At 47.0% G+C, this 24,570-nt stretch overlaps 1 protein-coding gene across 2 annotated transcripts in view; it reads right to left on the bottom strand.

The window, feature by feature from the left end:
* Positions 1 to 24,080, bottom strand: part of NAP1L4 (nucleosome assembly protein 1 like 4) — a 46,895-nt gene extending 22,815 nt beyond the window's left edge. For both annotated transcript variants that reach the window (XM_088451807.1, XM_088451808.1), the window contains exons 1-7: positions 23,974 to 24,080; positions 5,911 to 5,970; positions 5,651 to 5,750; positions 3,602 to 3,743; positions 2,139 to 2,231; positions 694 to 813; positions 142 to 213 (exon numbers count right to left, since the gene is read on the bottom strand). In XM_088451807.1, coding sequence (XP_088307933.1) covers positions 142 to 213; positions 694 to 813; positions 2,139 to 2,231; positions 3,602 to 3,743; positions 5,651 to 5,750; positions 5,911 to 5,944 — 561 coding nt within the window. In that variant the 5' untranslated portion in view covers positions 5,945 to 5,970; positions 23,974 to 24,080. The remainder of the gene's footprint in view (positions 1 to 141; positions 214 to 693; positions 814 to 2,138; positions 2,232 to 3,601; positions 3,744 to 5,650; positions 5,751 to 5,910; positions 5,971 to 23,973) is intronic.
* Positions 24,081 to 24,570: the final 490 nt, after the last annotated feature.

The following is a 24,570-nucleotide window of genomic DNA, read 5'->3' as shown; positions in this document are numbered from 1 at the left end:
CTCCCGGTAACTTAGGCCTAAAATGTTCTAATAAGCCGTTACAGCCGCAGAGTGTATGGGCAGAAACCACTGTGATCACAGGTAAACTTACTACGCAACAAGTAACAGAGGCAATAACATTGTCCCCACTCAACTGCTCACCATTGGCTGCCCGGGGCCAGAGAACTTCACCTTTACATCCAGCAAGTGCTTTAATATTGGCTCGTCGTATTCCTGCAAAAGAAGCACTCTCTGTATAACAACTATAAGGGAAAAGCAGAATTATTAAAGATACATATTTCAGATCCAGCAACCCACGGACAATGGGCTTCATTTGTAGGTCTCATGCTGCCTAATTGTACGGGATCGAAACGGAGGAGCTAGTCCAGGAAATCTATGAGCCAGTCTGACCCACACTACTCGGGTACATACAATGGCATACGAAGGGTCAAACTTCTCACGTTACAGCAGTCTGAGTGCCATAGCGCCAACAGGTGGGCATACCATCACGGGGCTCATAGACAAATATGATAAACAGCAATCATACACAACCAACACTTATACCAACATAAAAGTATTGTATAACTAGCATACTCTTGGTCTGTGCCAGGCACAATAAGTAACAGATACTATTGTTACTTTATGTCTCTCCCTGGCGAAGCTGCTGAGAGTACTCCCATCTCCTCTAATGAGGTCATAAAATGAACCACTCACCTGTAAAGAGATATTAATCATGTCTACATTTCTAAATATCGTCAGCCAAAAGTCCGGGATTCCCTTGGGATCTTCTGTACTCGGTGTGTCAGATATGGTCATTTTGTTTTTCACATCCTCCTACAGGTAAAGAATAGCATACATTAGTTATATGGTCCTTTACGCAGGTACTAGATATGGGAATAAGCCACAAGTAGCGTCCAATAAAAGCGGTGTAATCATTATGTTTAATTAAAACATTGGAGTTTTATTAACATTGGTTTGAAAAAATAAACGTCACCAATTTTATAAGCATGAAATAGTCTGCAGAAACGCACATGTTCACCGTTACACCAACATAGAAGCTACATGTATTATCCCTGCAGCTTTTCCTCGCCACCACAAAAATGTTCCACATATGGCAAAACAATAGGCAGACATATTACGGCCACGCGGCAAAGAGGTTACCTACAGTCTAACACCGATTTCACCAAAGAATACTGGACTGCTCCGCAAGGCTATCGTACAGGCACAGCGACTCAGCGCACACAGGCACAGCCAATACAATGAACGCTAAATGGGCAGAGGCCTTTTAATTAAATTCTCAAAAGTCCTTTGCTGGCAGTGGTAGAGAATAAGGGCCTGATTCAGAGCCGCTCGTAAGCGGCCGCTCGTTCGCTCCGAGCGATGTTTGGCCAACTGCGCATGCGTACGGATCGTTATACGCATGCCAAAACCAGTCAGTGCGGTCGAAATTCATGTGCTCACAAAATAGCGAATGCCTGAAAATTTGAGTGACAGAAAGAGGCGTATGTGGGTGGTAACAGGGGAAGGTGTTTGAAAACGGGGAGTGGAGATCCGATCGCAGGCATGCTTAAAGGTCAAAACGGGCGTTTTAAGGGTGTGCATAATTAATACAGCAGCGTCATTGTCCACGTCACTGGGTTATTTTATAGCCAGAACTGCTCACAAGATTGTGGTAGCAAAAACCAACCACAAGAATAGCGAGCAGTTCATACCCTGGTCGATGTACTCGATTAATCTAATAAATAGCGGACATGACGTAGGATGCGAGCGGCCAGGGGGCGTATATTTATCCAAAAAACGACCGCAAGTTTTGTTCACTCGTTCAGACCTAGAGGCGTGAACAGACCGCAAAGAGCGAACGGTTCATTTGAATAGCCACCCCTATTTTCTGGACGAGCGAGCGCTAATTGCGTCCGGCTCTGAATCAGGCCCTAAGACTGCTTGGGGAAAGAATACAATGATAACGGACCATGGTGTGGTCACAGTGCTGGATGGGACGTAGATGAACTAGAAGTTACGGATTTGTACAATATGTAGAACTATGAAGGCTCTAGGCCACTCTGTGCCTGTGTAGCCCGGCTCTCCCTCCTCTGTCAGGAGGCAGCGGGCATCGATGCCAACTGGGCCATGCTGCGCGATAAATAGGTCGCTTTACTTACCGATAGCTTCTCTTTGTCTTCATCTTCGCCAGCGTTATGCCACTCGCTCTCTGCGTCTGACGGCTCCACCTCTCCTGTAACAATGACTTTTCTCTGCAAATAAAGCAGTCACATTGTCAGCATCCCTGATGGCCACATTTATCCTCCCATCCGTGTCAATGCACCTTCGGTGCCCTAGTGGTGGCTGCATCCATAACACCCAGGCATTAGTGTCTGTTTATACATGTCCAGCGGATCAGAAAATGCAACAAACGACACAAGGGAGCGTGCAATCACCCGTACACACTGAGCGATGTGGCAGGATCATCCAAGTCTCCATTGTCTGTTCTACTTTATAGATCTGTCCACAAATATATATATATATGTGTATATAACCTACTACTCTAAAAGGAACTTGTCACATCACTGAGACGGCGCCCGACTAATATCCAGGAGGCTGGACGTGACCGAGGCCGTGCCTTACCACTATCCAGGTTGCCTGACATGGCAGAGGCAGTGTCTGACTAATATTCAGGAGGCTGGACATGACCGAGGCCGTGCCTTACCACTATCCAGGTTGCCTGACATGGCAGAGGCAGTGTCTGACTAATATCCAGGAGGCTGGACATGACCGAGGCCGTGCCTTACCACTATCCAGGTTGCCTGATATGGCAGAGGCAGTGTCTGACTAATATCCAGGAGGCTGGACATGACCGAGGCCGTGCCATACCACTATCCAGGTTGCCTGACATGGCAGAGGCAGTGTCTGAATAATATCCAGGAGGCTGGACATGACCGAGGCCGTGCCTTACCACTATCCAGGTTGCCTGACATGGCAAAGGCAGTGTCTGACTAATATCCAGGAGGCATTATACCAGGAGGTGTCCGACTAATTTCCAGAAGCCCCGACATGACGGAGACTGTGCCTGACTAGTATCCAAGAGCCCCCCCAGCATGAAATTAAGTCAGGTTACAATATTCATTGTTTGCAAAGCCCATAAAAAGTGTATAGGAGGCAGGTGTACACATCCTTTCATTTTTAGAGGAATCTCCCCCCTCATCAGAATAGTGGGGATCCAATAATCAGCATACTCTGTAATGAATGGTGCTAAGGCAGGCACTAATGCACTGCACATCATACAGGAGTCACCCGCACCAGGAGACTGAATCGCTGTGAGGCATTGCTGAAATTGTGGCGTCCCGGACATGGGATTCTGATAGCTACAGAGGAGCTCACCCTATAAAGGTTCTTTACTAAGCAGCATAAAGATGGATCCATCATCAACCTCGGTATTTGCCGCTAGTCAATTGGCCACAAATGCTAAAAATAAAAAAAAAAGTGTCTTGTATGCAGTAATTTACCAACAGGCCCCAGTCAGGGCAGAAGTGATCCGGCTGCTTGGCCCAGCGCAGTGAATGTCAGACATGGCTGAGCTGGACAGTGGGCAGGGAGATGTGGTGATAATAATATGTGCAGTGTATACCTTATCAAACAGGGGCTCGTACAGGGCGGCGTACTTCCGCTCCAGCTCATGCACTTCATCATAGAACTTGGCCTCTATGTGCGCACACTTCTCCTGCAGCTGTTTCAGGGCATTGATTCTTCGTTTTACTGCTTTTGGTAGACTGTAACACAAAGAAACAGATTTGTGATGTTACCAGGCCTAATAAAGACCGTTCTAAAGGGATTTCATCATCAGGGAGTTTTGTCTTCCCTGTGGCCGTGGTAAAGCAGACGTTACCAACTAAAACAAGAAAATTCATTGATTGAAAATGTGCTGCTCTAGTAATGGAACTACAAGACCCAGCCTGCTCTGAAAGCCATCGTTTTGCAAATTGTAATCCAACGGGCAAATGGTAATCCAACGGGTTGCCGGACCCTGGTATACAGTGTACATGTGGATTACGTAATACGGGTATGTCATCATTCTGCGATTTTTAGTTCCCTGGCAGCTGCAGATAAGCTAGCAGTCTAATGCTGGGTACACACTAGACGATGTGTACCCAGCAACGGCAGATGCAACAGTACAATATATCGGGCGGTCTGTACACACTGCACGATCTGGTCTACGACTGCCCGATATATTGTTCCACCGCCGCAGCCAGAGGTATGGCATCGGCTGCCGGAATGTCTGACCCGCCGTGCATGCCCAAAGATGCGACGACTACCACCACAAAGGAGCGCTCAATCACCCGTAAACACTGAGTGATGTGGCAGATAGATCTTTCCGATCCGCATCGGAACGATATATTGTCTGTTATGTCGCTTAGTGTGTGCGCACCTTAAGCCTGCCAGGGTACTGGTCACTTATGTTGGCATGCATGTCAGTAATCTCAGGTACTGCATTGCGGAAGACGTCAGCAGCGTAAACTAAGAGAGCAGAGCAATGCATTATGGAACCTAAAATAAGCAAGATACGGAGATGTCCTGCTACATCTTTGCCGATCGCGCTACAAACGTGCGCACGCATCACGCCATGCGATTACCCGCAGCAGCATGCGCTACGCCTATGAAGCGCACTGCGATCGCATCATGCATTTATATATGCGGCACGGGTGCAAAAGCAGTGCGCGTATCCGCTCGCTGGCCCACGCTTCGCGCCATGTGTGGCAAGGTTCGCTGTGTACGCAGCAAAGATATAGGAGACATTTGTAATAGCATGCAGAGATTACCGAGAGCAATGACATTTTTACAAAGTACTCAGAAACAGCAGTATTCTATTTAGTCCTCTGTATGTTACAAATATGTATTAAAAATATTACAAATAAAAATAAATGTATCATATAATAATTGCCATCATCCTTAATTCGGGATGCGGTCAATATCTTGACCGCGGGGAGTCCCTGCGCCGGCTCACCGACCACCGGAGTCCCAGAGGTAAGTAGCTCCCTTAATTCCATACACAAATATTTTTATACTAAATTCTGCCCTCACTCAAAACTAAAAGGACTCCGGGATCCCAATGCCAGGGGCCCTCGCAATTCAGAAGCTGTCACCCTGCACCAGAATGTTACTGCTCTTGGTGTGGGAAACCAGGGAGAGGAACAAGTCCAGGCAGCGCTGTATTAAGCTGGCCACACGCTGCACGACAACCTGGCCACACGCTGCACGACAACCTGGCCACACGCTGCACGACAACCTGGCCACACGCTGCACGACAACCTGGCCACACGCTGCCAGGTTATCGGCTACCCTGTCCCTGTCGGCTGGTGCAGAGAGGGCACAGCTTTAGCCTAGTGCAGGTACTGACTGAATAGGGCCGCAGCTATGTGAGGAGATAGTACTTCAACAGAAGCATAAAACAAAAAGCGAGATATGTAGATTACACCGATGACAAGAGACCGTGCAATGTATCTACTTATGGCTCCTGTGAATGATCACAGAAATCAGGAGAAAACTTCAGTTTTAAAATGCTGACCGATGTATAAATCGGCTCTTCTGAGCAAGATCACGGTGAGGACTCACGTAAAACGTCCGCATGCAGCCAATTCAAGGTATTGGAAATAGTTTGTGACGTTATTTGCCGACTTACGTTTCAATGTAGCTTGATGGCGTCTGAGAAACCGTGTCCAGTCTTTCCTGAAGAGCAGCCAGAACCTGGGGATTCTGCATTATCTGATCCGCCAATTTCTCTGTGTATGGGAGAGAGACATCAGAGTCGATCGTCAGAACAAATATATAAAGCACTTGGACCTTTAGTTACTCTATTGAATGACTTTATTTCGGACCTCTATAGTAACTTTAGTCATTTTGTAGTCATTCAGGTGGCGCTTGTATTGCCGTAATACTCACCTTTCTTGTCCCCTGCATTTTTATGTCCTTCCATGGGCTCTCCGGCTGTAGTCGGCTTTTCTATAAAAGAAACAGAATTTAAATGTGTTAATTAAAGGACAATTCGAGAACTATTGCAATATATTCATGAGAGAAAATGCTCATTTCCCAGCAAAGTAATTGGTTACTGTAATTGCAATTCCCAAAACCTAAACAGCCAGAGTAATTCACTGCTGGGATGTTCCCCGATACAAAGCTTGCACTGGGCTCACTGCTGCTTCCAGAGAGTAGCAGGAACCAGCTAAACATGGGCGGCCAGGCACATAAACACCATTAAAGCCTCCATTCCATACTCTGCATCCCTAATTAAGGTAGTGTCAATAGCCCAAAGTTTACACTCCTATTTCACAGCACAAAATTCTTACTATACTGTGCAGTCAGTGTTGTAGATGACAGCGAGCAAAGCATCATAATTCATGTTTTGGTAATGTAAATGTTTCAACCGTGCATACATTTCACACCTAAGACACCAACCGTGCATACATTTCACACACACAGCGTGCATACATTTCACACACACAGCGTGCATACATTTCACACACACAGCGTGCATACATTTCACACACACAGCGTGCATACATTTCACACACACAGCGTGCATACATTTCACACACACAGCGTGCATACATTTCACACACACAGCGTGCATACATTTCACACACACAGCGTGCATACATTTCACACACACAGCGTGCATACATTTCACACACACAGCGTGCATACATTTCACACACACAGCGTGCATACATTTCACACACACAGCGTGCATACATTTCACACACACAGCGTGCATACATTTCACACACACAGCGTGCATACATTTCACACACACAGCGTGCATACATTTCACACACACAACACCAAGCGTGCATACATTTCACACACACAACACCAAGCGTGCATACATTTCACACACACAACACCAACCGTGCATACATTTCACACACACACCGTGCATACATTTCACACACACAGCGTGCATACATTTCACACACACAGCGTGCATACATTTCACACACACAGCGTGCATACATTTCACACACACAGCGTGCATACATTTCACACACACAGCGTGCATACATTTCACACACACAACACCAAGCGTGCATACATTTCACACACACAACACCAAGCGTGCATACATTTCACACACACAACACCAACCGTGCATACATTTCACACACACAACACCAACCGTGCATACATTTCACACACACAACACCAACCGTGCATACATTTCACACACACAACACCAACCATGCATACATTTCACACACACAACACCAACCGTGCATACATTTCACACACACAACACCAACCGTGCATACATTTCACACACACAACACCAACCGTGCATACATTTCACACACACAACACCAACCGTGCATACATTTCACACACACAACACCAACCGTGCATACATTTCACACACACAACACCAAACGTGCATACATTTCACACACACACACAACCAAACATGCATACATTTCACACACACAACACCAAACGTGCATACATTTCACACATAAGACACTGGGGTCAACTTGTGAATCACACTGAATACGCCCCCCGAGCACCTCTTATTTTAGTCGCTGTTTGCTGCATCTTCACACTTTGCCTGTCAGGTCACTAAGCTGTCTTGCTCCTAGAAAAGCATGGGGGGGGGGGTTTGATTGTAGACAGAAGTGTTAATATTCAAATAAATCATATACTCTGTAAACTATGGCCTTAGCGCTGACTCCATGTATAAATATAAAATGACAGTCAAATGAATACAAGTCTAGGAGACATTAAAGACATACAGGCAGTGCAAACAGTATACACTGTACACTATACAGATGTTTCCATAGCACCGACCGTAACCCTGCAAACTGATGCGGAGGCTGAAACTGTAGCCATCATAATCATTAATACACTACAGAGATCACAAGCAGAAAGTTAGAGGCTGTAGCAGCCGTTCCTCCCTGATAGTTATATGTTACACAGCTCTCACCAAGGTGAGGCCACGAGGACACCAATTACAGTGCTGGTGCTAAATTTCATACTGCTCAGGAGGCATCTGAGGTTTACATAAAAGACTTTACTACCAGTAACATCGAACCTTACACTATTTTAATGAGGAGGAGATTAAATAAGAATTTTGCCGGATTTAGGACACAAAAAGTGCTGATTTATTTACCCCCATGTTGACATTTTCATTGATCTAAAGCAGGGCTCGACAAAACCCGGGGGCCAGGTCGCCAAGGCGACCAGATCTGCAGCAACCCCTGCCACCGCCGCTAGTGTAGTGCAAACCGCGATGCACACTACACAGTAACAAACACACAGCTGCCAGCGGCGGCTGTGTGCTTGTTATAGCAGCCAATGAGAGTCAGACAGACTCTCATTGGCTTCTGCGGAGTGAGCCAGCTGGAGCTCACTCATTAGCTCCGCCATCCGGGTCCCCCCCCCGCAGCGGGTGATGGGAGAGACGTCATGACTTCTCTCCCATGCAGGAGAAGAGCGGACCGGGACTTGGAGCGGACAGCGTCAGGGGATTCAGGTAAGTTGTGTTTTGCTAAGGGGCACTGCATAGGGGGTTACCACTACAGGGGGCACTGCAAAGGGGAGGTGACCCTTACTGGGGGCACTGTATGGGTGGGCCACTACTGTGGACACTGTATGGGGGGGGTGCTGATAGGCGTCACTGTTTAGGGGTACTACTACTGGATGGACTACTGCCATGGGCAATGCATAGAGGAGACCACTTCTTGGGGCACTATATAGGGGGACTACTACTGAGGACACTACATAGAGGGGGAATCACTTCTGGGGGCACTACATAGGGGGGACCACTAATGGGGGCACTACATAGGGGTGCCCAAAGCATATTCTTTCACCTGGGCCCACCACTCTAGTTCGGCCACTGCTGGCGGTGGCTTTGCTTGCCCGGGGTTTTTTGGATACGGAGGGGTTGTCTTTCTGGGGGTTGGTTGCTTGGAGAGGGGAGATAGCTGCTCAGTAAAGTGGCAGTGGGAGGGTGGTTTACCTGGGGTACCCAGTTAGTGGTGTGGCCACGGGGGTTGGTTGCCTGGCGCATAGGTGCTCAGTAATGCTGCCCCGGGGGAAGGGGGGGGGGGGTCTGGCTCCTACACTTTCATCCTGGCTCCAAGATTATAGAAACATTTGTCAAGCCCTGATCTAAAGCATGCAAGAACTTTGTGTCAAACAAAATTAAACCTAGTCCTCAGTAGAGCATTAGTCAATTATAAAGGTCAGAGATATTTAAATCAATATGGGCGATTATCTGCGACATAACTTTGATTATCCTTGCGCCCAGCGCTCCTCCTGATCCGGCTTAGTCCCCCAACTTCTGCCACGGTCCAGCAGCGCTCTCATCAACGGACGCGTCGCCAATAGGGACATGCAGGACAGCGACAGACATGGGGGATACCTATTGGATTGGGAGGTATATCCCCCCCCTTCCCCAGAAGCTTTATCAGGCCTAGACTTGTTTACAGGCAACCCCAGCGAATTTGTCTTCATGTTTTTATTTTGCACATGAAGGCTCAATTATTCCTTTTATGCTCTACAAATATGTAGGGCATAGTGAGGGTGGAAACCAAACAGTTACAGTAGTGAAGGTGTTGGGGCGCTGAAACATTGGCCTAAGGGATGCAAATAATGCTAATCCGGGCCTGTGACTAATATACTGGGGTTAATGTCTAATTTATGGAACTACACCCAGCATTCATCCTTTAAGTACGATCAGGTTTATTGCCAACACCAGAACATTTAAACAGAAGAGAGTTGAATTTGATGCACTGCCAGTGAGATGGACAGCAGGGAAAAGTCTGGACTATATGAGGAACTTGGGATAAAGCGCAGAGTTCCGCCTCACCCAACTATAAAGCTTCACGTTTCTCTTGCTCACAACAGACATGTAGCCCACCCAACCTACCCTGCAGCTTGCTCAGACGTTCCCTTATCGACGTGTATAGCTGTTGGTTATGATCTATTTCAGGGGTAGGCAACTTGTAGCACTCCAGCTGCTGTGGAACTACACATCCCAGCATGCGGTGCCATAGGTTTTATGTCAGGACATACAAACATTGTAGTGGAGTGCCACACGTTGCCTACCATTGATAAATCTATCCCGTACTGTATATATAGTACCAGTCAAAAGTTTGGACACCTTGTCATTCAATGGTTTTTGTTTATTTAAATTATGTTCAACATAGTAGATTAATACTGAAGACATCAAAACTATGAAAGAACATATATGGAATTATGTTGTAAACAAAAAAGTGTTAAACAAATCAAAATATGTTTCATATTTTAGATCCTCAAAGTAGCCCCCTTTTGCTTGGATGACAGCTTTGCACACTCTTGGCAAGAGGTAGTCTCCTGGAATGGGTTTGAAGTAACAGGTGTGCCTTGTCATGAGTCAATCTGTGGAATTACTTGGTCTCAAACACATTATGAAGGCATCAGTTGTGTTGTGCAGAGGTAGGGTTAAGCACACAGTGGACACCACTATTTGACTACTGTTGTAATCCATATTATGGCACCAACCACTCAACTCAGTAAAGAGAAACGACAGTCCATCATTACTTTAAGACATAAAGGTCAGTCGATGCAGAAAGTTTCAAGAACTTTGAATGTATCCTCAAGAGAAGTTGCAAAAACCATCAAACACTATGATGAAACTGGCTCTCATGAGGACCACCCCAGGAAAGGAAGACCAAGAGTTACCTGCAGAGAATAAGTTCATTAGAGTAACCAGCCTCAGAAACCGCTACTTAACAGCACTTCAGATTAGAGACCACATAAAGTCTTCACAGAGTTCAAGCAGCAGACAAATCTCAACATCAACTGTTCAGAGGAGACTGCGTGAATCAGGCCTTCATGGTCGTATTGCTGTGAAGAAGCCACTACTGAGGATGAACAACAAGAAGAGGAGAATTGTTTGGGCCAAGAAACACAAGTAATGGACATTAGACCAGTGGAAATCTGTACTTTGGTCTGATGAGTCCAAATTTGAGATTTTTGGTTCCAACCGCCGTGTCTTTGTGAGACGCAGAGAAGGTGAGCGGATGGTTTCTGCATGTGTGGTTCCCACTTTGAAGCATGGAGGAGGAGGTGTAATATGTGGGGGGTGCTTTGCTGGTGATTTATTCAAAATTCAAGGCACACTTAACCAGCATGGCTACCACAGCATTCTGCAGCGCCATGCCATCCCATCTGGTTTGTGCTTACTGGGACCATCATTTGTTTTTCAACAAGACAATGACCCCAAACACACCTCCAGGCTATGTAAGGGCTACGTGACCAAGAAGGAAAGTGATTGAGTGTTGTGTCAGATGATCTGGCCTCCACAATTACCCGACCTAAACCCAAGTGATCTGGTCTGTGATGAGTTGGACGGCAGAGTGAAGGAAAAGCAGCCAACAAGTGCTCAGCACCTCTGGGAGCTCCTTCAAAACTGTTGGAAAACCATCCAGGAGACACCTCATGGTGCTGACAGAGAGAATGCCAAGCGTGTGCAAAGCTGTCATCCAAGCAAAAGGGGGCTACTTTGAGGATCTAAAATATGAAACATATTTTGATTTGTTTAACACTTTTTTGTTTACAACATAATTCCATATGTGTTCTTTCATAGTTTAGATGTCTTCAGTATTAATCTACTATGTTGAACATCATTTTAATAAACAAAAGCCATTGAATGAGAAGGTGTGTCCAAACCTTTAACTGGTACTGTACAAATCCACCATGTTCAATATATAGGTTGTAAACTGCAAAGTATTCATGAAAGGTCTAATGCTTTGTGTTGTGTGGATGCACTCCGGTGGGAATGGGTATGATATACCGCCGGCCGCATGTCCGGCGGTTCGATTCCCGTCAGCGGCAGCCTGAGGAGCAGAGTTAGAAGCAGCGGAAGCCCGACAGCGCTGGAAATCCCGATCGTGGATAGGCAAGTATACACTAACCTAACTCCCCTAACCCTCCTTAGGGGTGCCTAACCCTAACTTCCCCCCCAAGTGCCTAACCCTAACCACCCCCTTCCCCGCTGCCTAAACCTAAGTCCCCCAGGGGGGGGTGCCTAACGCTAAGTCCCCCCCGGGGGTGCCTAACCCTAACCCTCCCTCCCCCTAGCCTAACCCTAACCCTCCCGAGGGGGTGCCTAACCCTAAGTCCCCCCCGGGAGCCCTAAACCTAACCCTCCCCCCCCCCACGGCGCCTGGCATTACAAAGTTCGTGATGCCGGGTGTCGGTCTCCCGGCGTCGGGGAAACGCGGGGGTCTACATCTAGACGCCCGGCATTTCACCCATGCCGGGATAAGACAGTCTGGAAGCCGGCTGCCGATATTTAGGCAGTCGGCTCCCCGATTTCTTCCCCTCCGGTGTGATGTAAAATACAGCTGCATTTATCATCACCACCAACATTATTACATAGTACTGTACACTTTGTCAGCTGCGCAGTAACACATAGGGCGGAATTCAATTCTTTTCATCCCCTATCGCGCCCGACGGATCTATTCTATTCTTGCTACTGTCGGGCGCGATCAGCTGCCAAGCGCTACATTTCAGCTCGCAGCCCCTGGGGGATGAGAGCTGACATGTGCGAAAAGTGACATGTTTGGGCACCCAAACATCACTTTTTGCGATCGCGCCTAGCACTTTGGTCGGGTTTAGCTGCTTTACGCGGCTAAACCTGACCTCTATGGGGAGCGATCAGCGTGAAAAGCTGGCACAATTGCATAGCGGCCCGCGATCTCCTGTCACTTTAGACGGGAGATGCGGGCCGCGAAATCAATTGAATTCCGCCCAAAGTACATTAGACATGGCAGCGTCGGCAGAGAGACAGACAGGTCACATGCTCGTCAGCTTTAGATGGAATCGGGAATAGAGCCGAGAAAATACAGATATTTATTTTTAAAGTTATCTATGATGTTCCAGGAGCAGCCATGATGGGGTTGGGAACCGGTTCCCAGTGGTGAGAAAACAGACAAGCAGCATCCAGACAGTCAAAATCTCAACCAATCAGGCAAGTAAACTAACTCCCCCCCTCCCCTCGCCTAACCTTAACACTTAAGCTGCACACACATCCACAACGATTTTCTGTCAGATTATCTGTCACATTTTTTTAAAGTGCAATGAACGATTTTTATGAACTACAAACAATTTTTGCATATTCCCTGGCTGAAAATCGTTGAGTTGACAAGTCTGACTGAACTACAAACTTGAACGCGCATGAACGATAATCGTTCATCATTTCACTCAGAAAGTGAACGATTTTTTTCAAACGATTATCGTTTAACGATAATCGTTCAAAAAATCGTTGTGTGTATGCAGCTTTACTGTTAGGATTCTGGCGATTAGGATTCTGACTGCTGTTGGGATTCCATCATCCTGACCACTGGGATGGCACCTACATCCCCCATGATTACCTCACTGCGCTATAAGCAACAAACGAGGATACTCCTAGGTAACTAGCGAGACAAACTCTTCAGATAGAGATATATATATCATAATATTTATCACGCTTTGATTTACTGTATAGCAATGTTCAATAACAGGAAAATGCCCGTATTCAATTTGAAGCGTTAAGTCCGGATCCGCGTTAAGTTACCGCAGATGACATCATTATCGCCTGTTTTGGTTTTTTCCCGTATTCAATTTGAAAGACTTTTCGCCTAGGTGGAAAGTCAATGCAATGTAATAGGCAGTAAAGTTTCGCCTATGAGTGGCAGGCGGAAAAAAGGGTGCAGAATTGGGATTTTGGGGTGCAAAGTTGCGGGAACCCCCGTGCAACCTTCAGACAGTCCCCCAAAAGGTAATCTGTCAAAAAAAACAAAAAAAAAAACTTAAGGACAACCCAAAAATGTATTTTGTAAAAGGGGGGAGAAAAAAAAATTGTGGGGAACAAACTTAAAAGCTAGCAAACTTGACTCTGGGGGGGGTCCCCAAGTATGCCCCAGGTGTTTTTTTTTATTGCAGGTGTTTGCAGCAGGTGGATTTTCCACGTTTTTTCAACTTTAAATATGCTGACCCCCATTTTCAAGTACCCCAAATTTGCTGAGAAGTTATTTTCTGGAAAAAAAAACTCCTGAATACTATTCTGCATCAGGTATAGAGAGACGCTATTTAGTAGCTATTGAGCCCATTTAAAAACACCAAATTCCTTCAGCAAGCCAAATCGGGGGGTACCATAGTGAACCCCCATGTTAGAGCATCATTTGGGGGGTGACAGGCTGATTCCCCCGAAAATTACAGTACTTTCCGCTTGTTACAGTATCGCCGGGTGCAGATTACGTGTACTTTGAAATTGAATACGGGGTAAAGAGTGCACACGTGCGATACTATTAACGCTTACAAAACAGGCAAAGTCGGTGTTAAGTCCGGGCCGCATTAACTTTAACTCGGCTTGGCTCAAATTGAATACGGCTCTTAGTTTGAGGTTAAGGATTATTAATGGGGATTTCTAGACGGTAAACTCTTGCGAAGCGTTATATTTGTAATCTGGGTGTTTGACCCATTCTGAATAATCCAGCACAATCCGCTACAATGAAATATGCATTATGAATATCTATCAAACACTGAGGGGTCCTTGCCCACTGCAGTCTGGTGACCAAAATAAAACAGAAATATGTTCTTTAAACAACAAATACGTTAGTACAGGCAGAATATAGGGAGTCTGAGTTGTGCATGGCAAATCAAAGGGCATGCACAGACAAAAGAAAAAAATAAAACTCATGTTCTAAGCACAGAACAAAGAGGTTAGTAATCACTAACACGCCCAAAAGTCCTCATTCTCTACACAAAACGTTCAGGACATTTGATTAAATGAATTTGTGGATGGTATGTAAATGAGCCTGCTGAGACCTGTGAGGACTAATGTACACAGAGCACGCTGGAACACGAGAAACTCGCCGTACCTGTTTAGCGATCGTGGCCTGACAGCACACACCGCGGTTGCAGGGATCTCCGTAACCACAAACCAGCATCTGTCTGCCAGCAGCACGCAGCCGTGCAGGGCCCGGCATTACCAACACTGGCAACAAGCCCGCCATTCAGGGCTAAATGTAATAGGGCGAGAGGTTTCAAAATGTGAGTGTTTAGCAGTAAGGTCTCACATTCGTCGACTTTTACCTTCAAAATGGGAAAACATATGGATGAGATTTCTAATCGTGAGAGTTTTTCTGAGTCTGAAAAACATGCGAGTTTGCTCTGTTACTTTGTTGTCGGACTCTATTACGCTGGCCCAGTTTAGGACTCTATTACGCTGGCCCAGTTTAGGACTCTATTACGCTGGCCCAGTTTAGGACTCTATTACGCTGGCCCAGTTTAGGACTCTATTACGCTGGCCCAGTTTAAAAAGTGTGAGAAACTCACATGTTCTAACCTCTCACCCTATTACATTTGGCCCTTAGACTGGAAATACGGACATTGAATTTATATGACCATGAATTACAGGTATTCATCTGAACTGACTCAATATTACATGTATGTCTGTATAAAAGAAAGAAATGATAGTCAACGATTTTGGCCATACTGGATGCAATGGCCAATACTAAGGGCCTGAAGCCCCGATTCAGAGCCGGACGCTCTGACAGAGCGCTCGCTCTGAATCAGGGCCGTCCTTCTGAATTTTAGAGCGGCCTCCTGGCTTCTCGCTATAGCTGTGGGTGACCACCCACAGCTATAGCGAGCGGCCAAAAAGATGGTCGCGATGGTCAAGACCATCGCGACCATCGGGCTTGCGACGAGACCCTTGTGGTAGGGTCTCGTCTGTCGCAAGCCCGGAGTTCTTTCGGCTCTATCAGAGCCGAAGGCACTCCCACTGACATCACTTGTGATGTCAGTGGGGCCGGCCACAGACGGTGGGTGTTCCCATGGGAACGCCTCTGTCTGGGCAGCTACGCCCCCAAAGGGGGCGTGCTGTAACTCACCATCGACAGCACGCCCCCTTTGTAGAGACCCCGGAGCGACGGCTTGCCCGTCGCTATCCGGGTCTCGCGCACGACGGAGCCGCCACCGTCGTGCGCATGCGCACTGGCCCAACATCGACCTGCTCGCGAGCGTTCAGCGCTCGCGAGCGGGTGTGAATTAGGCCCTGATTCAGTAGCGTACACAAGTGCAATTACAGAAGTACAGCAGCCGATGGTTTATTATCGCGCATGTGTATAAGCCACACTGCACTGTGAATACAGACGCACAGAGGAAGGAGGCGGATAAAACGCAGCCATGTCTGTTCATTTGAACGCCGGTCCCTGGGCATGCAGAACTCAGCCACTGAGATTACATACACAGCATGAGAGCCCTCTGTGTGCGAGGAGACTTGTGTTTGCAGCTGGTCAGACCTGGTGTAAATGCTGTCTGACTGGCTGTTGTGCGCCGATGGTACCAATGTTTACGCAGAAGAGCGACATTGGACAATGTGAGAACGCAGTAGTGGGCGTCTTTATGCTGGCTGAGCACATACATTAGCATATTTTCGCAGCTGCATTCCACGCAAATTCATAGCTGTGATCACAATTGGAAGATACTGAACCAGGCCATAAGACAAATCAGGAGGATGCAAATAGAAATCCATGCTCTCGCGCCCGAGATGGAGCTCCAATTCAATCGCTCTATCGGATGCCCATTACTAACGGGCACGCAAAACAACAAGTGAATTCCCCCCAATGTGCTATATACACATTTAGGTCACTGCAGTGTATAGATGAAATCATCAGGGACCAAAGGTTACTACGAGTAAAGCCGGGTACACACTAGACGATATGTTTAGCAACTTATCGTCTAGTGGCCATTACATCCAGTGGATCGTATCGTCCAATTACACATTGTCGCTGACAACACCCCCGCTGTCGTTCCATTGCTTCTGGCATCGGCAAGTGTGTGTACACTTGCCGATGCTGGCAACACCGTCGGGACCCACAGCGGACGACATTGTGCTGGGTACACAACAGTGTGTACCCAGAATTAGTCCGGAGCTCTGTGGCAGCAAGTGGAGAAAACCGTACTCACTGCAAAATGCGTTATACATGTTTCTTTCATTGCGGTATATGGATGATATCATGAAGGACAAATGGTTACTACTAAAAAGCCAGGAACACTCGGTGGCTGTAAATGGGGAACACGGCACTCGCTGGATAAAGTACAAGTCATCACTAAAGCTAGGTACACACTCTCCAATTAATATGATTGGCCCAACAAACGTGGTGATATTTTGACAAATTAAAAGCCCCAATATCCGTGCTACACATCATGCAGAATTTTAGTAGAAGTTACCGCTTTTTCCGCAACTCCACACTGATTTTGCATATGTCTGCCCACAAGGAGGATGACAGTCACAGGAAAACGTAGGACTTATGGGCCGCTCTAAAATCAAGAAGGACGGCCCTTATTCAGAGCGAGCGCTCTGTCAGAGCGTCCGGCTCTGAATCAGGGCCTCTGTCCTTAGGACCTCACACAGTTTTACATGTCACCCAGCAGGAGCACAGGTGTATTCATTACTCAGTGACATTTTAAAAGTTCCACAAGTGGAGCTAATTATTTCACTTGTGATTCTTTGAAGAGACCTGGAAAACATGCACTGTTTGGGGTCCTGAGGAACGGAGTTTGAGAACCTGTGGACTAATCGAAAGAAACTTTGTGGATTTATTTATTTTTTAACTGTTTTATAGGTAAAACACCGAAAAGCTCATGACTATACAATAAATCAGGCAGATCACACGATTATTGGCAAATTGGCCCAAGTGTGTCTTTGGATGTTGGGGGAGAAAGCAGAAAACAAACCAATTCTAGTGGGCCCACTCCCTACTCCTAGGCAGCCATGATGATAAGGCGGCTACCCGTTGACTGGACGCCAGTGAGGTCACAGATGATAAAGTCTACAAATGAAAATTCTGATCAAATGCATATGGTGTCACAGATAAGACGCACGGCTGCATTCACAGAAAACCTACAGCTGTGTTATATGACCATGTAAACTGGAAACGCTCCTCTCCCCCCATAGTTAATGTTTCTCACCGGGGACCAGGCTACCACACAGCACATAGTACAATTACTACATTTCCATTTTGGATGATTCAGCTAAAAGTCTATTGCTGACTCCACACACTGGAGCTGTCACTGGGACACACACCAGACAGCATTACAATGAAGAGTGACTCCTGTATCATCCTGCAATAAACTCTGCCCGGCACAAGACCAGCCAGCCCTGGACACTTGCTGGCATTAATCAGGTCTGCCTGGATGATGAGCCTGTAAATATAAGGAGACCCCGTTCCTTCTCATGCTACCTTGATTAGTTCCATCACAAGTATACAGTGGAACCAATGCTATCTAAATAGAGATATCACAACAAGTCCCAAGTTTTACACACAAATACTAGTAACCATGAACAATGTCACAAGTTATACAACCACTTGTATGGGTCATCTGTAAGCCGTCAGATGCTGGGGCCTTTGCTAGGTCCTTTTGTAATACAATATATTTTTATACTGTAAGTTATTTATACAAATAAATTAGCAACTTTGAGCTGCAGCTATAACAATACAGAGGATACCAATCTGAAACAACGTCACTGCTTGGTGCCATAACCGTATCAGCACTTGTGTGTCTAGTAAATATTTCCCCAACTCACATAAGAAATGTATTTGGTCACAGACCGCCTTGTTGGGACAGACAAAGGGCGACTTGTTAGGCTGCAGGAAGCAGAGTTTGACAGCGGTCGCCGGAGATATACAGCATCATCTAGTGCTCAGTGACGCAAATGGAACACCAGACCCTGAAACACAGCAACTTGCTGTTAGGTAGTATCTGGGGGGGGGGGGGGGGGGGCACAGAAGCATCAGATGGCAATCATTCTGATAGTGAGGCCCAGCCTTGTGCACTGCCGAGCCCTCTGATGAGAATGTGCATAGTGGTATTACACATAAACAGGAAACCTGATGTATCTGCGGTGTGTGATGACATTACTGCTCGCCTGTGGCAGGTGATATAGCCATAAGGCAATCCTATCGCTGAACAAGAAACAAGAGGCATTCTGAACGATTTCCACCAAGAGAGAACCCGATATTCCTGCCACTTCTATTTCATATACAGAAAAGCTGAACGCTCCAGAGCCTGCCTGGCATACAGGTCTATGGTGCTATATAACTGACAGGACAAACTATCTATATACGAAAGGGACGCAACTCTTCACATAGGGGCTGTTTGAGTTTTTAGCAATGCAAAAAAAGAGCAACGAAATGTGCACCTGGGCAAAACCAAGTTGCACTGCAGGTGGGGTAGATGTAAAATGTGCAGAGTGTATTAGATTGAGGAGTTTGCATGTTCATACAAAAATCTAAATTGCTGTGTAAAAATAAAGCTGACCAGCATTTGAGGGCTACATGCAAAAGCAGCCAGTATTTACCCTGCAGGTAAAATAATAAATAGATTTGCACCCCCTGCATTGCAGCATGGTTTGTTCCAGATAAACTACTTTGCTCCCACCTCAGAATCAGCCCCATAACTGGATATATAGATTCTTGCAAAAACACAATCAGACCCAGATTTTAATGCACTGCTGCAATTAGTACATAATACATATGATTTAAAAAAAAAAAAAAAAAAAAAGCAAATTAACAGAAATGATATGTACTGCATAAACATGCACACACAGATTGGATGTCTCCAGGGTCTGATTTACACATACAGAAAGACATCTGGGAATTAAACTCCCTACTACCCCCTACCTGGGAGCAAGCCAGCTATCAGACTGGCTACGCTCACTCTTGGCTACTGCCCTTCAGGCTAATTAAAAAAAAAAAAAAAGACCCATCCGAGGTAAACTTTCGTTTTGCTTACTACACAAGGCACGTTTCTATCTGAGCCAGCAGAACGGGAGTGATAGGATTGTAGAAAGGCCCAGAGTGAATGGACAAGTTCACACATGTCACAGCAGATTAACTTACTGACATTTCAGCTGTTTGACATGTATCAAATCCCCTAGGACAGAATCCTAAAGATCTGTCCCCAGCTGTCTTTAATGGGGAGGGAAGGGAAGGGGAGGGGAGATCACCCCAAAAATTTACAAATTCATTCATGTGAGGGCATTACCGAATAATGTTTCTTACCATCAGGTTTCATTTATGAAAACTTAATTTGGGGGATTTAGTGATCCTTTCAATTCTTTAGCATTTTTCCAAGACAACTTAATTAGGATGTACTGTTAAATTAATCATGAACAGCTGTAGACATATGTTGATAACTGCACATGGAATGGAACTCTGCAAAATAATTGATCCACCAACATGTTACTTATATTGTGCTACTGATAACATATGCTGACTCCAACACAGTATATGGCAGGAACCTGTATTTAGAACATAAAAGTTAAAAATATGGAAAAAAAATATGTTATTTTAATAGAGAAGTGCGCCCAAGAAACCAGAAGCTGGCTATTTATAGAAGGACATGGTTTATGTGTTGCAACATGTGTGCTGGAGCAATGTGCAGTATCTACACAAAAGGATTACTTCGTCCAAGTGCTGGAACATACCAACTGTCACCAACCTGACCGTGTGTATAGTGTTACAGGCTTCCTCTTACCTAATGTACGCTGCCCTGGTTGTAAAGAAGCCAAAAGAGGGCACCACCATGCCTCTAAATGTACACACTGGATGGGGGCCCCACATCCCCTCCCCAGCAGGTCACCCCAGCGGGAGGACCCATGTCCCCTCCCCAGCAGGAGGAGGGCCCCATGTCCCCTTCCAGTGGGACCCCAGGAAGGACACAATGAAGCCCATAGTATGTGTATGTTGGTATAAGGAGCCCCACATGGGGGGGTCAGACACAATGCAGCCCATAGTATGTGTATGTATGGTATAAGAGGCCCCATATGGGTGCTGGGGAAGGGGGGGTGCAAGACACAATGCAGCCCATAGTATGTGTATGTATGGTATAAGGAGCCCCATATTGGGGGTGGGGGTCAGACACAATGCAGCCCATAGTATGTGTATGTATGGTATAAGGAGCCCCATATGGGGGGGGGGGAAGGGGGGCTGTAAGACACAATGCAGCCCATAGTATGTGTATGTATGGTATAAGAGGCCCCATATGGGTGCTGGGGAAGGGGGGGTGTAAGACACAATGCAGCCCATAGTATGTGTATGTATGGTGTAAGAGGCCCCATATGAGTAATGGGGAAGGGGGGGTGTAAGACACAATGCAGCCCATAGTATGTGTATGTATGGTATAAGGAGCCCCATATTGGGGGTGGGGGTCAGACACAATGCAGCCCATAGTATGTGTATGTATGGTATAAGGAGCCCCATATGGGGGGGGGGAAAGGGGGGGTGTAAGACACAATGCAGCCCATAGTATGTGTATGTATGGGATAAGCAGCCCCATATAGGTGGGTGGGGTGTAAGACACAATGCAGCCCATAGTATGTGTATGTATGGTATAAGAGGCCCCATATGGGTGCTGGGGAAGGGGGGGTGTAAGACACAATGCAGCCCATAGTATGTGTATGTATGGTATAAGAGGCCCCATATGAGTGCTGGGGAAGGGGGGGTGTAAGACACAATGCAGCCCATAGTATATGTATGTATGGGATAAGCAGCCCCATATAGGTGGGTGGGGTGTAAGACACAATGCAGCCCATAGTATGTGTATGTATGGTATAAGAGGCCCCGTATGGGTGCTGGGAAAGGGGGGGTGTAAGACACAATGCAGCCCATAGTATGTGTATGTATGGTATAAGGAGCCCCATATGGGGGGTCAGACACAATACAGCCCATAGTATGTGTATTTATGGTATAAGGAGCCCCATATGGGGGGTCAGACACAATGCAGCCCATAGTATGTGTATGTATGGTATAAGGAGCCCCATATGGGTGCTGGGGGGGTGGGGTGTAAGACACAATGCAGCCCATAGTATGTGTATGTATGGTATAAGAGGCCCCATATGGGTGCTGGGGAAGGGGGGTGTAAGACACAATGCAGCCCATAGTATGTGTATGTATGGTGTAAGAGGCCCCATATGAGTAATGGGGAAGGGGGGGTGTAAGACACAATGCAGCCCATAGTATGTGTATGTATGGTATAAGGAGTCCCATATGGGGGGTGGGGTTGTCAGACACAATGCAGCCCATAGTATGTGTATGTATGGTATAAGAGGCCCCATATGGGTGCTGGGGAAGGGGGGTGTAAGACACAATGCAGCCCATAGTATGTGTATGTATGGTATAAGGAGCCCCATATGGGGGGTCAGACACAATGCAGCCCATACTATGTGTATGTATGGTATAAGGAGTCCCATATGGGGGGTGGGGTTGTCAGACACAATGCAGCCCATAGTATGTGTATGTATGGTATAAGAGGCCCCATATGGGTGCTGGGAAAGGGGGGGTGTAAGACACAATGCAGCCCATAGTATGTGTATGTATGGTATAAGGAGCCCCATATGGGGGGTCAGACACAATACAGCCCATAGTATGTGTATTTATGGTATAAGGAGCCCCATATGGGGGGTCAGACACAATGCAGCCCATAGTATGTGTATGTATGGTATAAGGAGCCCCATATGGGTGCTGGGGGGGTGGGGTGTAAGACACAATGCAGCCCATAGTATGTGTATGTATGGTATAAGAGGCCCCATATGGGTGCTGGGGAAGGGGGGTGTAAGACACAATGCAGCCCATAGTATGTGTATGTATGGTGTAAGAGGCCCCATATGAGTAATGGGGAAGGGGGGGTGTAAGACACAATGCAGCCCATAGTATGTGTATGTATGGTATAAGGAGTCCCATATGGGGGGTGGGGTTGTCAGACACAATGCAGCCCATAGTATGTGTATGTATGGTATAAGAGGCCCCATATGGGTGCTGGGGAAGGGGGGTGTAAGACACAATGCAGCCCATAGTATGTGTATGTATGGTATAAGGAGCCCCATATGGGGGGTCAGACACAATGCAGCCCATACTATGTGTATGTATGGTATAAGAGGCCCCATACGGGTGCTGAGGAAGGGGGGGTATGTAAGACAATGCAGCCCATAGTATGTGTATGTATGGTATAAGGAGCCCCATATAGGTGGGTGGGGTGTAAGACACAATGCAGCCCATAGTATGTGTATGTATGGTATAAGGAGCCCCATATAGGTGGGTGGGGTGTAAGACACAATGCAGCCCATAGTATGTGTATGTATGGTATAAGGAGCCCCATATGGGGGGTCAGACACAATGCAGCCCATACTATGTGTATGTATGGTATAAGAGGCCCCATACGGGTGCTGAGGAAGGGGGGGTATGTAAGACAATGCAGCCCATAGTATGTGTATGTATGGTATAAGCAGCCCCATATAGGTGGGTGGGGGTTGTCAGACACAATGCAGCCCATAGTATGTGTATGTATGGTATAAGAGGCCCCATATGGGTGCTGGGGAAGGGGGGGTGTAAGACACAATGCAGCCCATAGTATGTGTATGTATGGTATAAGGAGCCCCATATGGGTGCTGGGGAAGGGGGGGTGTAAGACACAATGCAGCCCATAGTATGTGTATGTATGGGATAAGCAGCCCCATATGGAGCCTGGTAACATAACAATACGCAGATAGGAGAGGTATAGGGGCAGCACCATGTCACAGCTGGCACTGGGCCCCTGGTGGTTATACGATGAGATATATAGGGATAGCTACACCTGATGCAGACAATGAGATGTACAAAGCCACACTCTATATACCACCTCCCCCACTACAGCCGCCTATACCGGCCTACACCGGCAGGGGGCACTGTGACCGGCCACGTTCCGGCTACGCCAGGGCACCATGCGGCCCGCTACCAGCATACTCCGGCAGGGGGCGCCTTGGCTACCGGCCACGTTCCGGCTATGACAGGGCACCATGCAGCCCGGCCCCGGCCTACACATGACGCCGTCAACCTCCCTCACCGGAGCACGCCCGACGCCCCAGCACTGCTCCCCCACCCCGGGTCAGCACCACAGCCGTGCTCTGCACCCAGTCCCCGCCACCGGCCCCCAGCCGCTCACCTGCCGCCTCAGATCCCCGCACTCCGGCTCCACACAACAACTCGTCCAGCGCCGCTCAGCCACAGCGCCTCCCATTGGCCGAGCCCGGGAAGGGGCAGGAACACAAGTGAGCGCTGATTGGCGGAGCGGCTGTCACTCTGATAACTACAGCTGTTCCCTGTCAGTGCCCGGATCACGAGGCGGCAACTTCTCCTCAGCAGCATGTGCCCCTGACAGTGCCAACTGCTGCCAGTCCCTATGTTACTCAATATATACCGCTGCCAGTCACTATATTATATATATCACTGCTGCCAGTCCCTATGCCATCTATATATACTGCTGCCAGTCCCTATGGCATCTATACATACCACTGACAGTCCCTATGCCATCTATATATGCCACTGCCAGTCTCTATGCCATCTATATATGCCACTGCCAGTCCCTATACCATCTATATATACTACTGCCAGTCACTATATTATATATATCTATATTACTGCTGCCAGTCCTTATGCCATCTATATATAAAACTGCCAGTCCCTATGCCATCTATATATACTGCTGCCAGTCCCTATGCCATCTATATATACCTCTGCCAGTCCCTATGCCATCTATATA

The sequence above is a fragment of the Taudactylus pleione genome, unplaced genomic scaffold, assembly GCF_031769625.1.
Source record: "Taudactylus pleione unplaced genomic scaffold, aTauple2 ptg000027l, whole genome shotgun sequence".
NCBI lineage: Eukaryota > Metazoa > Chordata > Amphibia > Anura > Myobatrachidae > Taudactylus > Taudactylus pleione.
The sequence above is the reverse complement of the archived record's forward strand: the minus strand, read 5'-3'. Positions and strand labels throughout refer to the sequence as shown.